Source organism: Haliotis rufescens, unplaced genomic scaffold (assembly GCF_023055435.1).
Source record: "Haliotis rufescens isolate VD_foot unplaced genomic scaffold, xgHalRufe1.0.p SCAF_13, whole genome shotgun sequence".
Classification (NCBI taxonomy): Eukaryota; Metazoa; Mollusca; class Gastropoda; order Lepetellida; family Haliotidae; genus Haliotis; species Haliotis rufescens.
Window position 1 is genome coordinate 2,418,736 of NW_025963813.1, and position 17,637 is coordinate 2,436,372.

A 17,637-nucleotide genomic window follows, 5' to 3' on the forward strand; every position below is an offset into this window, starting at 1 on the left:
ACTGGATACTCGAGGATGGTTCCAAATGGACGTGAGACTGAAGAAGTGACTAAGAGGCACCTTACAAATATTTCGGTACTGTACGATGGAGGGAGTCAAACCTGGCTGTACCCCTTTCCATTGTGCTATCCATCATCCTCGAGAGATTAAAAATGCATACACGTCGTGCATCAATGTAAATTACATTGTTATACAGAGAGTTGTACGGGACAGAAAAGCGCACGCTCAGCAGGTTTTGTGTTGCATGTGTGGAAACGCTGTGTATAAATTATGTTTTCATCAACGAAAAAAGACACTCTTCTGAATCTTATTATATTTTATTTCAGAAAGAATTCCCATAGTCTCCCAAAAGATTTCAGCCAAATCTTCACGCCTAGTCTGAAAAAAACAACAACAAATTATCAGCATTATTATAAGGTCTTATCAACGTATCAAGTTACGTATCTGTATATCTATATCTCATAGCAAAAACATAACAGCACATTATGAGTAAGTAATTACGCCACAGCCAGCAATATATGCCAGGTAAATCACGGCAATGGAGTCAGATAAATCGGTGGTTGATATTATGAGCAGCCCCCACCTCGTCCCCCACGACGACACTCAATCAGACAAGTCACCGAGCCTGACCATCCGATCCATTGCGACAAGGACAGGTTACTAGGGACAAATCCTATCACGGAATCATACATTTTGCTATGTAAGACATTTTGTATTGTTACTGATGTGTGTCGATAAGTCTTCAATACCTTTTCCTTGTTTCAGCCGTGGTGACCGTGTCCGTGACCATGACCGTGACCATGTCCGTGACCATGTCCGTGTCCATGACCATGTCCGTGACCATGCCCGTGACCATGTCCGTGACCATGTCCATGACCGTGTCCGTGACCGTGACCATGTCCGTGACCATGTCCGTGACCATGCCCGTGACCATGTCCATGACCGTGTCCGTGACCGTGACCATGTCCGTGACCATGTCCGTGACCATGTCCATGACCATGCCCGTGACCATGTCCGTGACCATGCCCATGACCGTGACCATGTCCATGACCGTGACCGTGGCCATGCCCGTGACCTTCACTGAGAGTCACGAAGACAACTGCAACTAAAATAACGTATTGTTTATAGGTCTAGCTGTTTACATTAGCCTTGTTTACGTAATTCACTCCGATAAATAACTTCAGTTGAATCCTCGACACTGTTCCACACCTCCTTGTAGGTAGAAAATATACAAGTTTACAATTATACAAATTCTTAAAAGGCGATATTCGCTGCCAGATTATCCGAAGGATATTACTGGAAACTGTCACAGCATATGCTTTATTCTCAGTCGGATTATAACGCTTTATGATGAGTGAGTGAGTTTGGTTTAACTACGCTTCTTCAACAGTATTCAGTCATGTCACATCGTGTCAGCTCCATGTGGGAAGAAAGCCCGAAGTAATACTGGTTTTAGACATTTACCTACAATACTGGCGAAAGCAACGAGCACGGGTGTGGTGTTGACATATTCAGGGCGAATCTGGGATTCGAACTCACGATAACGATATGACGGGACACGGATAATGGATGTATATAGAACTTGTCATTGTATTTAAAAAATACGCGTCCACTGAAATTAACAATATGACGGAATTCTGGCTCGTCGAATGAGCGCATCTCTGAACAACGAATTGCGGCGCCTCAGACGACAGGGCCACCCGTGCCCCGGTACACGTGTATTGTAGATGTATGTAAAAGTGCTGTACTATACGTCATTGTATATGTATCCACTGAAGTTAGAATCGAAAGAAACAATATTACCAGTATAACAGAGCCCATTCACTCACCAAGTGCAAGACACAGTATCACTGTAATGTTCTTCATCTTGTTATTGACTTGTTGAAGGAGTCGGTACTGATGTCACACTTCAGTCTCAGATTATCTTTTATAGTTTCTGACAATTTTTTTTTAGCAAATCATGGTGATTTTTTTCCAAAACAAACAAGACACCCATGGTGTTAGTCACTTAGAACGGCGTTATGGAGTTAATCCTCGCATGTTGTGGTGTCCCTTCTGCCTCCTGGGCTCAGAGCCCACCATGTGGCGACCACTTATGCAGGATCGTAACGTATACACGATAGGGGCGTTCTTTCATTTCGTATATGTCCTGAACATGTAGACTGTGGAAACATAACAAATTATCTCATATATATCACGTGATCCGACAACCGCTGATATGAATTTGGGTGATATGAATTTGCTGGTCGATTAGATATTTTATGTGACGTGCGAGTTATTTAAATCTTTATATGATGACATTCGTTGTAGTAAACAAAAAAACAAGAATATCTAAATCTAAATATCGTATTAATACGAAAAGGACAAATGAAGACTCAGTTATAAGTGCCTTGAGGTAGAGAAATTACCTTAAAATATAATTTTGCTTTAGAACAGGTATTCTTCACGGGGATTCTGAAATACATATATTGTTTGTCACAAAAGCAATGCGGCTCCCTTTTTCTAATAATTGTGGTGTTAAATATATAACGCCAGTACCCGAGAATAATCGCTGTTCGAGGTATCATATACTAGTATTACGTCATATGTACACAGACTGTTTTATAAGTGGAACATGCACAGGGAAGTTGGAGAACAAATCACAGAGGGCGTTATCGTTGTCCAACAGTTTTCCTCCAGTTGAAAGTCAGGAATCCGAAGTTACTAATAATAATTACTTCTAGTTTTATTCTCTCTACATAAACAACTTACCTCTTGTTAAAATAAAGAAATGGTATGCCTGTTTTTACTTTAAAACGCCCCCCTTTCTATCACCCCCGCCCCCCCCCCCCCCCCCCCCCCCCTCTCTTCCGCGAAATAATACACAATTCTGTTTGTTTTTATGGCAGTTGGGAACATAGAGAAATTTTATGTAGATGTTTTTTCCAAACATGTGTCTCTATTTTATGTTTAAAGATGTAAAAGGCTTTAATTTCATTATGTTATTTTCAGAATTAAAAGCTCAGAAAAGCGTACATATGTAATGTTATCAATTGAATGTTACCTGAGTCTGACTCAGGTAAACGAGGAAACTGGACCCAGAAGTGTCTGGTCCAAACACAGGAAGTGCCAGTGTTGCTAGACAGTGTCATGTTTGACTCAACAACACCCTTTCCGTGGTCTATGTTAGTAATAAACTGCACAGTTACCCAGCTAGTAACACACCGCTGACAGATCTCAATATTAGGCGGTTTCAAGCTGCCTAAAGCCGGCTATAACACCGGCTATAACACGAGTCAAATCGGCCATGTTGACGGATACAGTCCGTCCTAGAAATGGTCATACTGCATTTAGGTAGGCTATCGGCTACGATGGGTCTACTCTACACTATTGTATTGGCAAGAAATAATATTCAATGCTGTAGTAACTTAGAAACCAGTCCTGGTCCATATGCAAATACTGAACTTTCGGCCATGAAAGACGATATTTTAAAGGAGCTCCGTACTCTAAAAAGCGAGCGTCGTAAACATAGTGTTTATAGTGAATATAATTTTCAATTAATTACCGAAGAAGATGTCTACATACAGAGACGAAATTTAGTGTTTACATATAAGGACGGCAAGTCGCAACAGAAGCGGAACAACAATTTGTCGAAAGACGTCAACAATCTTCAGCTATGACGTCGTTTCTAGTGTGACGTCATTCCGACCCCACGTCACAATAAGATTCGAATGGCGTCAACAATGCCATCCGATGACGGAAACAATGCCCTGTTATCTCGTGAAGTGATATATAGAATACTAAACGAGCTCCCGTGTAATACCAATTTTATGAAACGAGTGAATAGTTCTGGTATCTGACGAGCGAAAGCGAGTCAGATACCACAACTATTTACGAGTTTTTATTTATTACTTGTCATTTATAATGTTTTTAGAATTATACTGTTGAGTGTAAATAGGCTGACACCTACACGATCCATGGCATAATCCAATTGAGTTTAACAGAATAATACTTCAAACACGTCAAAAGTTGAAACGTATGAATTTAATATCATACAATGGTCCACCTTTAGAATTCAGGCGTTCGTCCCACAAAATTATGGTAGTGCTAAGGCTATCACAACTCACATAATTTAACTTAGACTAAAGACTCTCGTTGCGCTAGAGTACGATCGCCTTGTGCAACGGGGCCTTGCAGCTCAAAGTTTACAATGACGTCACAATACCCGATGACGTTATTTGTTGAATTTTGTTGCAAGATCCATCGGCGAAACAATGCCATGTGACGTCAGCCTAGCAACAAGGTTGCTGGGGTCATCGAGTGTGCATAAGCTCCTCCCAGTGATCTATCATATCCACACACAATGTCGTTGAATACGCCAAGGGATGTTGAGAGCTTTCAATATTTGTTCGTGAAACGTGTTCCGAGAGTACATAAGCACGCGTTTTGGTATTACACAATGTGTAATAAAGCTGTATGTTTATTAAACGGGTGATCTCTTCACGGGCAAGTAATAAATGACATTAGGGCACATACAGACGATCTCACCCGAGTGTTGATATACTTTATATCAAAAGACAAGAGGGTGGAGTTTAATTTATCATCCAACATCATTCTTCCAACTTTTTCTAAGCTTTATTTTTTTTATAAAATACGTTACTCATTTATTGAAAAGTTTTTTATGGTTGTATTTTCATTTATCTTTTCGCCCGCCCGCTCTCTTACTGACTGAGGTGGGAGATGAGAAACACATAAACAAATACAGATGGCCCAACGGTACACTGGGTTTTCGTTTTTGGAGCTATTCGCGATTTTGCAACAAAATAAAGATTTGAACTTTTTATTTTTCATTACAATATATGAGTGTATTGGACTGTAAGAAACCTGGACATCCGATGTTGACTTTTCAAGTATATTTCCGGTGTATAAGGTATACATGTCTTAGATGCAGAAAAGATTTCAAGCAGGGTAAGACATTCTGGGGATGTTACACTTTTTTTTAAACACAGCATATCAGAATTGAAGGTAAAACAATAAGAATAACTGACAAAGCTATCTTTGATGTTTTCGACAAAAGTTCAATAAGTGTTGAAAAGAATGTGTTATCATCTGTTGTATATGTAAATCCAGTCGGCTCGACATGGTATAACTCTAAATCACACAAACGTGTCTTATCTTTATTTTTGTAAGCATTGCTATCAATACTGTGTGACTGTGGCGATGTATAAATTGTTATGGGTGGTGATTTCAATGCAAGGTCGGGCGAGGATATCGACAGTGTTTAAGATGGTACAGTTGAGATATTGGGCAACAAGGAAATTCATACTGTATTTGATTTAGTGAGTGACAAGAGACAGTCTCATGATAACACTGTAAATCAGTTGGGAAATATCTTACTTAACTGGTGTGCTGCTTGAAATCTGTTTATCGTGAATGGTCGTTGTGGATAGGATGCAGGCATCGGGGACTTTACTTACTTAAGTCATACTGGGGAAAAGTGTGATTGATTATGTCATTTGTTCATCAACTATCTTGCGTATGTGCCCGAGTTTGATATCTCATGGCGGGCAGATGCTGAACACTTACCGTTAGCGTGTACATTTCAGTCACGTGACCATCACGTACTGTCCGTGCAGGAGCATGCTCTCGACCCTCCACGTGCTGACATCCGGTTCATTTCGGACAACAAGGCCGACCAGTTCAGAGATAATTTGCTCTCAGATAATATTGTATCCATGTTTGACAATTGTTTTGAACTTATGTTAACTAATATTAATAGCGAAGTAGGTTTATTTACTGAAGCAATTTGTAAAGAAGCCGAATGTATGAAACGTAAAAACAATAATTTTAGTTAATATTCGCAGCCATGGTTTAATAGCGAATGTAGAGAGATAGATTGTTAAGAACAAGCAGAAATGATCAGTCGTTGAACGATTTTATATGTGCTAAAGATACGTCTAAATCTATTATCAGGGATAAAAGATGTTTTTATACCAGGGTAAGTATGGACACTTATTGCTGGACAATTTGCATAATAGTAAGGCATTTTGGAGTACATAAAAAAGATTTCGGGTTCGTCTGTTGCGAAGGCTAATATATCTATGGAGGAATGGTTTGTCTATTTTAGAACTATGTATATGGACAATGGCACAAATAAGGATAATGTTGATTAGCAATGTTGGATATCGGATGATTTAACATCAGCTACCCTCAATTCACCGACATCGGTCGAGAAAGTATATGAGGCATTAGGTCATCTTAAGAGCTCAAAGTCAGCCGAAAGTGATAATCGCAGAATTTCTTGTGATATACTGGTGCCATATCTTTCCATTATTTTGAATATTTTGTTAGATAAGTGTTCGTTTCCAACTTTGTGGTCAGTGGGACTAATTTTCCCTTCTTATAAAACGGGGGATTTGCAGCTTCTAATTACAGAAGCATCATCCTGCTTAGTGTTGTCCGTAAACTCTACATTTCAATAATCAAAACTAAAATAATGCATATAATTGGGTTGTTGAGTTGCAGGCTGGTCCCGCTCGGGTTATGTATTTATATTACAAGCAGTCGCTAATTGTAATTTTACCCCAAAAGGTACATTACATTTTTTGTTGATTTCACCAAGGTGTAAGATCTGGTCAATAGATCAAAATAATGGTCAATTTTACTTCAAAAAGGAATATCAACTAAAATGATAGGTTGTTGTACATGTTTAAAATGTAAATATTCCTTCTCAGAGATGTTTGAGTGTTATATTGATGTACCCCAAGGTTGTGTCTTGAGCCAATTTTTATTTTCAATATTTATTAATAAACTGGCAGAAAACAGAATTATCTTGTTATCCGGATATCCAACTACATCCAGAATTAACACAACTCTTTTTACTTTTGTTTGCCGATGATGTACTTCTTTAGTTGAACACTATCTCTGGAATACAAAACCGAATTACGTGTTGGATGAGTGTCGTCAGGAATATTATAAGTAATTAATTTGGAAAAATCTAAAGTGGTTGTCTTTAAAAATGGATGCACGGCTTCCGATGCAGGTAAATAATTTCTTGGTGTAGAAGTATACACCCAACCACATTGTCCGTGGCGAATGTCGTTATTTGCTTATAAACGTTGTATATAATACTGGTATATTGTTGTGTATGCCAACTTGTCGTACGCGTGTTCCCTCCCCCCCCCCCCCCCCCCCCCCCCAAAAAAAAAAATGTTATAATTTATTATTGTTTGGTGCTTGTCAGTGAAAAATTAACTGGGTTTTAACTAGTTGAAATTATTAATATATTAAATGGGATTTTTCGATCACTGCCACAACTTCGAATGTAAAAAGAAAACACCAAATATTTTATTTCAGAACCGACAGTTAATTTCTATTCTGTGTTAGAGAAAACAGAAAACTATTTCAACAAACATACACAGAATAAAATAATATTAAAATAAATAAATATTTAATCGACGAGCACCAACCTAAACTGATGCGATACATTGATCACAATTTGTTATTAGTTATCATATTCAGGGCTAATAAGAAATAAAAGAGCGCCCGTATCGTGTATGCGTGGCCACCGAACAGTAGGCAGTAGGGCCACTACACCACAGAGGATTAACTCAATAACGCCGTTCTAAGTGACTAACACCATGGGTGTCTTTTCGTTTCGAGAAAAAAATCACCATGATTTGCTATTTTTGTTTGTCGGAAACTATAAAACATTATCTGAGACTCAAGTGTGTCATCAGTACCGACTCCATCAACAAGTCAATAACAAGATGAAGAACATTACAGTGATACTGTGTCTTGCACTTGGTGAGTAAAGGGCTCTGTTATATTGGTAATATTGTTTTTCTTCGTTTCCGTCAGGGGCGTTGGAGTAGCCCAGTGGTTAAAGCCTTCGCTCGTCATGCCGAAGACCGGGGTTCGATTCCCCACACTATTGTTTGGAGGCGTAAAACCAAACTCACTCACTCACTCATCGTTTCGGTAACTTCAGTGGCTACATATACAGTGACATTAGTAAACCACTGTAATGTACATCTACTATAAATATGTCTATACAAAAAAACCGGGACACGACTCGCCCAGTCGTTTAGGAGCCGCAATTTATCATGCAGAGTTGCGTACCTTCGAGGTGCCAGAATACCGTCATATCGTATATTTCAGTGGACACATGTTTCTTTTAATACAATGACATATAATAAACCACTTCTATGTAGATCTACTATACATGTGTGCACATAAGTACCGGGGCAAGGGTGGCCCAATGGTCCTTGTCGACACAATGTATTGTACAGAGTTGTGTCCCTTCGTCTCGTCATATCATGAGTTCGAATTCCAGATTCGCCCTGAATATGTTTCTTACTTGTCAGCACCATACCCGTGCTAGTTGGTTTCGCCAGTATTGTAGGTAAGCGTCTGAGACCTGTATTTCTGGTTTTCCTCCAATATCGAGCTTACTCGATGTGACTGAAATGTTGTTGAAGAAGCATAGTTATACTGAACTCACTCACTCAGACTTACGACTGATCCTAATGTATGTACAGTGAAAGTTTCCAATAATATCCTTCCGATATTCTGGCAGCGAATATCGCCATGCAAGGATTTGTAAATTTTCTACCTACAAGAAAGCGCCTGTATGGAAACGGCTTTCAGGGTTCAAATCAAATTGCTCTGGCAATTGTTGTTTTAAAAAAAAGTTAATTATTAGACAACTGTGAACAGCCAAACCTATAAACAATGTGATATTTTAGTTGCAGTTGTCTTCGTGACTCTTAGTGAAGGTCACGGACACGGTCATGGTCATGGTCACGGTCACGGCCATGGTCACGGTCACGGTCACGGTCATGGGCACGGACATGGTCACGGTCATGGGCACGGACATGGTCACGGTCATGGTCACGGTCATGGTCATGGACACGGTCATGGACATGGTCACGGACACGGTCACGGCCATGGTCACGGTCATGGTCATGGACACGGTCATGGACATGGTCACGGCCATGGTCACGGTCACGGACACGGTCACGGTCACCACGGCTAAAACAAGGAAAAGGTATTGAAGACTTATCGACACTTATCAAAAACAATGTGAAAGGTTTTACATAGTTAAATGTTTCATTCCGGGATATAATAGGTCCCCAGTAACCTATGCTTGTCGCAATGGATCGGATGGCCGGGCGCTGTGACTTGCCTGATTGGGTGTCACCGTACCCCGATGGCATGGGGCGTTGCTCATGATATCAACCACTGGAATCTGTCTCTCTACTATTTACAGAGAACACATTGCGAGCTGGGGCGTTTATCATAATCACTCATTCACAATATACTATTATGGTTTCGCTTAACAATTATGCCTGAAAAATACACGAGCACTCTTTGATGCCTACAGTCTCTTGCATCGGATTTGAGTTACATGTATCCTGGAATAAGATATACATATGTAGATAAACAAACTGACAACTTGATAAGACCTCATAATAACGCTAATAATTTGTTGTTGTTGTTTTTCAGACAAGGCTTGAAGCTCTGGCCGAAACCATTTGGGAAAATATGGGAATTCCTTCTAAAATAAAATATGATGATCTTCAGAAGAGTGTTTGATTTTTGTTGATAAATACACATATGGTGTTTCCTCGCCAACACAACACCTGCCGCGCATGCACTTTGGGCCTGTAGAACTCTCAGTATAGTAACACAGTATTTACATGTGGAACCTGTGTGTCGTGCTCGACCTTTATGCATTAAGACCCTCGAGGTTGAGGAATAGCACAGTGGTAAGGGGTACAGCCACGTTCGACTCTCTCCGGACTACAGTACCGAAATATGTTGTTCGGTGCCTCTCAATCACTTTTTGTCTCGAGTCCATTTGGAACAATCCTCCATTGTCCTTTGTGTCACAGATGTAACGCAATAAATAATAGAAGATGGCCTGGACATACAGGGAGACTGTCCGAATGTTGTTTACACCGCAGCCATATTCGACCAACACGACGATAGCCTGTGCATAAACGAGGCTGGACCAAACAGTGGTCGACAGCATGAGCAGCTCTCAACAAATAGCAGTGTGATGACACACAATCAGTGGGCTCGACAAACCAGTGGTTGATAGTATGACCAACATTCCATATATCGGAGTACGAAAATACACTATCAGCTAGGTCACATATTTAACTACCCGATCCTCACTACAACACATAATCAGGGCGAATCCGGACAGACGATCATGGGTTTCTGGTACACCCAGGGGACGCAACTCTTCACAACAAGTTAAGGCACATAAGACCAGGAAACAACAAACCATGTCTCATTATCCATGCGTTGTGAGCAACGTGATCGTTGTCGTTGTCGTAATCTTGGGTCGTTGTTGTTGTTGCCGTTGTTGTGGTTTTGACGTTTCCGACCAACACCACGTTGGACTTTTACTCCAATTATATAACTGATATACAATAATTAAAGTAATTATAATTAAATGCACTGTTGATAAATGGTCAGTGTTACTCCTTTTCATATTTATCATGTTGATTGCGAGGTCATATATAGATGATAAAAACTCACTCACTCACATCACATTATTATACAGCTGAGTAACAAATGGCAAAAGTGACATTTTCAGTGTGGATATCATCAAAGCATTTTCAAAACTGCATGGTTTTCTTGTGAGACGACTCCGATCCGACTGTTCAAAGCCGATATGAATGTAAAGGCTTAACGACATGCCAACAACGGGCGAAGGATGAACAGACAAGGAGTTGACGCCGGACAGACCAGTGTCGGGTGATATGGACAACGGACGGAAGACCGAGAGACAACGGGTACACGACGGAAAGACAACGGGTGGACAACGGTCAGGCAACAGATGGACGACGGTCAGACAACGGGCACTCGACGGAAAGACGGCGGGTGGACAACGGTCAGGCATCAGATGGACGACGGACAGATAACGGGCACACGACGGAAAGACAACGGCTGGACAACGGTCAGGCAACAGATGGACGACGGACAGATAACGGGCACACGACGGAAACCCAACGGGTGGACAACAGTCAGGCAACAGATGGACGACGGACAGACAACGGGCACTCGACGGAAAGACAACGGGTGGACAACAGTCAGGCAACAGATGGACGACGGACAGACAACGGGCACTCGACGGAAAGACAACGGGTGGACAACAGTCAGGCAACAGATGGACGACGGACAGATAACGGGCACACGACGGAAAGACAACGGGTGGACAACAGTCAGGCAATAGATGGACGACGGACAGACAACGGGCACTCGACGGTAATGGTGTTGGTGAGTCATACATGAGAACGTCTTGCAACACTGGCACTTCCGGGTCCAACATCCTCGTTCTCCTGAATCAGGGTGTGCCGTGAGATTGCTCTTCCTTGACAACGTCACACGCCAGGAAGTTCCTCTAAACTATCTATGAACCGAAGCTAATTCAACATAGAGACTTTTTAATCACAAAACCGACATAGAAATTCAGTATTTTAACCGTTACTATAAATTACCGCTCTCTCTATCAAAACATATGTTTTAAAATTAGATTTTCAAACCCTTGTAACAATTTATCTCCATGTGATTTGTTCTTTAAGATGATTTTTTTAAAGATTGAGGTATTCGTAATGATATTTTTAATGTGTATTTTCAAGTTTAATAACTAAAGAAGTATCATGAAGTATATATTGTTATGATCGGTCGTCAGAAGATAGATCAACTTTGAAAAATGACAGAATGGTTTCGGAACAAACGCCCCAACAATCACGAAACATTGTACTTGGAACATGTAATTCCTCGGGGGTTGGTCGGTGTGGTGTGGTGTGGTGTGCTGTGGGACGGTGTGGTGTGGTGTGGTGTGGTGTGGTGTGGTGTGGTGTGGGACGGTGTGGTGTGGTGTGGGACGATGTGGTGTGGGACGGTGTGGTGTGGTGTGGGACGGTGTGGTGTGGGACGGTGTGGTGTGGTGTGAGACGGTGTGGTGTGGGACGGTGTGGTGTGGTGTGAGACGGTGTGGTGTGGTGTGGGACGGTGTGGTGTGGTGTGGGACGGTGTGGTGTGGTGTGGGACGGTGTGGTGTGGGACGGTGTGGTGTGGTGTGAGACGGTGTGGTGTGGTGTGGCGTGAGACGGTGTGGTGTGGGACGGTGTGGTGTGGTGTGGGACGGTGTGTTGTGGTGTGGGACGGTGTGGTGTGGTGTGGCGTGAGACGGTGTGGTGTGAGGCGGTGTGGTGTGGTGTGAGACGGTGTGGTGTGGTGTGGGGCGGTGTGGTGTGGTGTGAGACGGTGTGGTGTGGTGTGAGACGGTGTGGTGTGGTTTGGGACGGTGTGGTGTGGTGTGAGACGGTGTGGTGTGGGACGGTGTGGTGTGGTGTGGGACGGTGTGGTGTGGTGTGAGGCGGTGTGGTGTGGTGTGGGACGGTGTGGTGTGGTGTGAGACGGTGTGGTGTGGTGTGGGACGGTGTGGTGTGGCGTGGTGTGGTGTGGTGTGAGACGGTGTGGTGTGGTGTGAGACGGTGTGGTGTGGTGTGGGACGGTGTGGTGTGGTGTGGGACGGTGTGGTGTGGTTTGGGACGGTGTGGTGTGGTGTGGGACGGTGTGGTGTGGTGTGAGACGGTGTGGTGTGGTGTGGGACGGTGTGGTGTGGTGTGGTGTGGTGTGGTGTGGTGTGGTGTGGTGTGGGACGGTGTGGTGTGGTGTGGGACGGTGTGGTGTGGTTTTGAGACGGTGTGGTGTGGTGTGAGACGGTGTGGTGTGGTGTGGGACGGTGTGGTGTGGTGTGAGACGGTGTTGTGTGGTGTGAGACGGTGTGGTGTGGTTTGGGACGGTGTGGTGTGGTGTGAGACGGTGTGGTGTGGGACGGTGTGGTGTGGTGTGGGACGGTGTGGTGTGGTGTGAGGCGGTGTGGTGTGGTGTGGGACGGTGTGGTGTGGTGTGGGACGGTGTGGTGTGGTGTGGGACGGTGTGGTGTGGTTTGGGACGGTGTGGTGTGGTGTGAGACGGTGTGGTGTGGTGTGGGACGGTGTGGTGTGGTGTGAGACGGTGTGGTGTGGTGTGAGGCGGTGTGGTGTGGTGTGGGACGGTGTGGTGTGGTGTGGGACGGTGTGGTGTGGGACGGTGTGGTGTGGTGTGGGACGGTGTGGTGTGGTGTGAGACGGTGTGGTGTGGTTTTGAGACGGTGTGGTGTGGTGTGGGACGGTGTGGTGTGGTGTGGGACGGTGTGGTGTGGTGTGAGGCGATGTGGTGTGGCGTGGGACGGTGTGGTGTGGTTTTGAGACGGTGTGGTGTGGTGTGAGGCGGTGTGGTGTGGTGTGAGACGGTGTGGTGTGGTGTGGTGTGGTGTGGTGTGGTGTGGTGTGGTGTGGTGTGGTGTGGGACGGTGTGGTGTGGTGTGGGACGGTGTGGTGTGGTGTGGGACGGTGTGGTGTGGTGTGAGACGGTGTGGTGTGGTGTGGTGTGGGGCGGTGTGGGGTGGTGTGGGACGGTGTGGTGTGGTGTGGGACGGTGTGGTGTGGTGTGGTGTGGTGTGGGACGGTGTGTTGTGGTGTGGGACGGTGTGGTGTGGTGTGGGACGGTGTGGTGTGGTGTGGGACGGTGTGGTGTGGTGTGAGACGGTGTGGTGTGGTGTGGTGTGGGGCGGTGTGGTGTGGTGTGGGACGGTGTGGTGTGGTGTGGTGTGGTGTGGTGTGGTGTGGGACGGTGTGGTGTGGTGTGGGACGGTGTGGTTTGGTGTGGGACGGTGTGGTGTGGTGTGGGACGGTGTGGTGTGGTGTGGGACGGTGTGGTGTGGTGTGAGACGGTGTGGTGTGGTTTTGAGACGGTGTGGTGTGGTGTGGGACGGTGTGGTGTGGTGTGGGACGGTGTGGTGTGGTGTGAGGCGATGTGGTGTGGCGTGGGACGGTGTGGTGTGGTTTTGAGACGGTGTGGTGTGGTGTGAGGCGGTGTGGTGTGGTGTGAGACGGTGTGGTGTGGTGTGGTGTGGTGTGGTGTGGTGTGGTGTGGTGTGGTGTGGTGTGGGACGGTGTGGTGTGGTGTGGGACGGTGTGGTGTGGTGTGGGACGGTGTGGTGTGGTGTGAGACGGTGTGGTGTGGTGTGGTGTGGGGCGGTGTGGGGTGGTGTGGGACGGTGTGGTGTGGTGTGGGACGGTGTGGTGTGGTGTGGTGTGGTGTGGGACGGTGTGTTGTGGTGTGGGACGGTGTGGTGTGGTGTGGGACGGTGTGGTGTGGTGTGGGACGGTGTGGTGTGGTGTGAGACGGTGTGGTGTGGTGTGGTGTGGGGCGGTGTGGTGTGGTGTGGTGTGGTGTGAGGCGGTGTGGTGTGGTGTGGGACGGTGTGGTGTGGTGTGGTGTGGTGTGGTGTGGGACGGTGTGGTGTGGTGTGGGACGGTGTGGTTTGGTGTGGGACGGTGTGGTGTGGTGTGGGACGGTGTGGTGTGGTGTGAGACGGTGTGGTGTGGTGTGGTGTGGGGCGGTGTGGTGTGGTGTGAGACGGTGTGGTGTGGGACGGTGTGGTGTGGTGTGGGACGGTGTGGTGTGGTGTGAGGCGGTGTGGTGTGGTGTGGGACGGTGTGGTGTGGTGTGAGACGGTGTGGTGTGGTGTGGGACGGTGTGGTGTGGCGTGGTGTGGTGTGGTGTGAGACGGTGTGGTGTGGTGTGAGACGGTGTGGTGTGGTGTGGGACGGTGTGGTGTGGTGTGGGACGGTGTGGTGTGGTTTGGGACGGTGTGGTGTGGTGTGGGACGGTGTGGTGTGGTGTGAGACGGTGTGGTGTGGTGTGGGACGGTGTGGTGTGGTGTGGTGTGGTGTGGTGTGGTGTGGTGTGGTGTGGGACGGTGTGGTGTGGTGTGGGACGGTGTGGTGTGGTTTTGAGACGGTGTGGTGTGGTGTGAGACGGTGTGGTGTGGTGTGGGACGGTGTGGTGTGGTGTGAGACGGTGTTGTGTGGTGTGAGACGGTGTGGTGTGGTTTGGGACGGTGTGGTGTGGTGTGAGACGGTGTGGTGTGGGACGGTGTGGTGTGGTGTGGGACGGTGTGGTGTGGTGTGAGGCGGTGTGGTGTGGTGTGGGACGGTGTGGTGTGGTGTGGGACGGTGTGGTGTGGTGTGGGACGGTGTGGTGTGGTTTGGGACGGTGTGGTGTGGTGTGAGACGGTGTGGTGTGGTGTGGGACGGTGTGGTGTGGTGTGAGACGGTGTGGTGTGGTGTGAGGCGGTGTGGTGTGGTGTGGGACGGTGTGGTGTGGTGTGGGACGGTGTGGTGTGGGACGGTGTGGTGTGGTGTGGGACGGTGTGGTGTGGTGTGAGACGGTGTGGTGTGGTTTTGAGACGGTGTGGTGTGGTGTGGGACGGTGTGGTGTGGTGTGGGACGGTGTGGTGTGGTGTGAGGCGATGTGGTGTGGCGTGGGACGGTGTGGTGTGGTTTTGAGACGGTGTGGTGTGGTGTGAGGCGGTGTGGTGTGGTGTGAGACGGTGTGGTGTGGTGTGGTGTGGTGTGGTGTGGTGTGGTGTGGTGTGGTGTGGTGTGGTGTGGGACGGTGTGGTGTGGTGTGGGACGGTGTGGTGTGGTGTGGGACGGTGTGGTGTGGTGTGAGACGGTGTGGTGTGGTGTGGTGTGGGGCGGTGTGGGGTGGTGTGGGACGGTGTGGTGTGGTGTGGGACGGTGTGGTGTGGTGTGGTGTGGTGTGGGACGGTGTGTTGTGGTGTGGGACGGTGTGGTGTGGTGTGGGACGGTGTGGTGTGGTGTGGGACGGTGTGGTGTGGTGTGAGACGGTGTGGTGTGGTGTGGTGTGGGGCGGTGTGGTGTGGTGTGGTGTGGTGTGAGGCGGTGTGGTGTGGTGTGGGACGGTGTGGTGTGGTGTGGTGTGGTGTGGTGTGGTGTGGGACGGTGTGGTGTGGTGTGGGACGGTGTGGTTTGGTGTGGGACGGTGTGGTGTGGTGTGGGACGGTGTGGTGTGGTGTGAGACGGTGTGGTGTGGTGTGGTGTGGGGCGGTGTGGGGTGGTTTGGGGTGGTTTGGAGTGTCATTCTTGTTCTAACACTTCAGTGAAAGGACGTCAAATCGTTCTGAAACATTGTGATTGTGATAACGTAAGCTTTCTCCGCTTTCTTCAGATCTGTGGTCAGCTCATGGTGCCTCGGAAGTTGCTCGGAACAAGTTACTTTAGTCTGTCGCTGTGAAAAACGTCCTTTTGTTTTTTAATGAAGACACTGACGCATGACAAACCTTCGTGTCAGTTGATGAGTTGGGGAACGATTGAGTGAGTGAGTGAGTGGGTGGGTGAGTGAGTGAGAGTATGGGAGTGAGTGAGTGTGTGAGTGGGTGGGTGGGTGGGTGGGTGAGTGAGAGTATTGGAGTGAGTGAGTGAGTGAGTGAGTGAGTGAGTGAGTGAGTGAATAAGTGAGTCTATACTTCACCACGCAATCAACATGATCAATATGAAATGGAGTAGCATTGGTGTTGATCAACAGTGTCCTATTGTCCCAAGGTGAGTGAATCTCACTGCTTTGAACAATGTTGCCGGGCAAAAGAAAGTGGACGCATTAAAATTGGATTTGACCAAACAATTACAAACGTTGTCAAAACATTACTCGGCTGAAAACAGGCAGCAGCACATTGCAAGCTTTAGGTCCAAAAACACAGCAATGACACCCGTATGAAATACATCACCATCGAATAACCATTTTTTGTTTGTTTTATATTTAGCCACCATCAAACATGGGTATATACTTTCTTTCGCCCCGTAGTGTACATATGGACAGAAAACCTTCTTTGTTGAGAACCACGACGACCACCACCACCACCACGACAACGACCACGGTGCTGACGAGACCAGGATTATGACTGAGGCATGCGCAGGAGACGCGGCCCCTGGTTTTCGTTGGTCTGGATTCGCCCTGATTATGTCTTGTAGTGAGGATCGGGTGGTCACAATGTGATCCGGCTGATAGTACTCCGATGCATTTAGTGTTGCTCATAATATCAACCATTGGTTTGTCTGGGTCAAACTCACATTGTGAACTGGCTGATTGTGTCATCGCACTCGGGAGTGGATATCTAATGTTGTTCATGCTATCTATAACAGGTTTGTCTGGTCGGGTCTCTCTTTTGCATAGAATGTTATTTAGCTTGAATATTGCTGCGGCGTTAAACAACATTCGGACAGTCTACCTGTGGGTTCCAGGCCATCCTCCATTATCCAGGGCCTTATATCTGTGACACACTGAACAATCGAAGTTGGTTGCAAATTGTCTCGAGACATAAGAAGTAATAAGAAGTACAACCATATTTCAGTACTGTACCCCGGAGGGAGTCGAACCTGGCTGTACCCCTTACCACTGTGCTATTCCTCAACCTCGAGGGTCTTAATGCATAGAGTCGTGCATGACACACAGGTTCGACATGTAAATTACTGTGTTACTATACTGAGTGAGTGAGTGAGTGAGTATGGTTTTACGCCGCTTTATTCCAGCAATATCACAGCATTGTACCAATGTCGGGAATCGAACCCGGGTCTTCGGCGTGACGAGCGAACGCTTTAACCACAAGGCTACCCGACCGCCCCTACTTTTCTGAGAGTTCTACAGGCCCAACGTGCATGCTAGGCAGGTCTTGTGTTGGCGTGGAAACACTTTATGTCTATTTATCAACGAAAAAAGACACTCCTA

The 17,637-nt window shown here is 46.4% G+C and overlaps 1 protein-coding gene across 1 annotated transcript; it reads right to left on the bottom strand.

Annotated features, from left to right (window-relative positions):
- Nucleotides 1-301: 301 nt before the first annotated feature.
- Nucleotides 302-1,904, bottom strand: LOC124115450. Its single transcript, XM_046476456.2, has 3 exons — nt 1,830-1,904; nt 750-1,105; nt 302-378 (listed from the first exon to the last, which is right to left on the bottom strand). The coding sequence occupies exons 2-3, from the start codon at nt 1,064-1,066 to the stop codon at nt 318-320; spliced, it is 378 nt and encodes a 125-aa protein (XP_046332412.2). The 5' UTR covers nt 1,067-1,105; nt 1,830-1,904; the 3' UTR covers nt 302-317.
- Nucleotides 1,905-17,637: the final 15,733 nt, after the last annotated feature.

Bases quoted from the DNA above. Each gene is read 5' to 3' on its own strand.
- LOC124115450 (XM_046476456.2), bottom strand. From the start codon at position 1,066: ATGGCCACGGTCACGGTCATGGACATGGTCACGGTCATGGGCATGGTC. The intron at 379-749 runs GTATTGAAGACT...TGTTTTTTTCAG, and splicing joins ACGGCTGAAACAAGGAAAAG to ACTAGGCGTGAAGATTTGGC.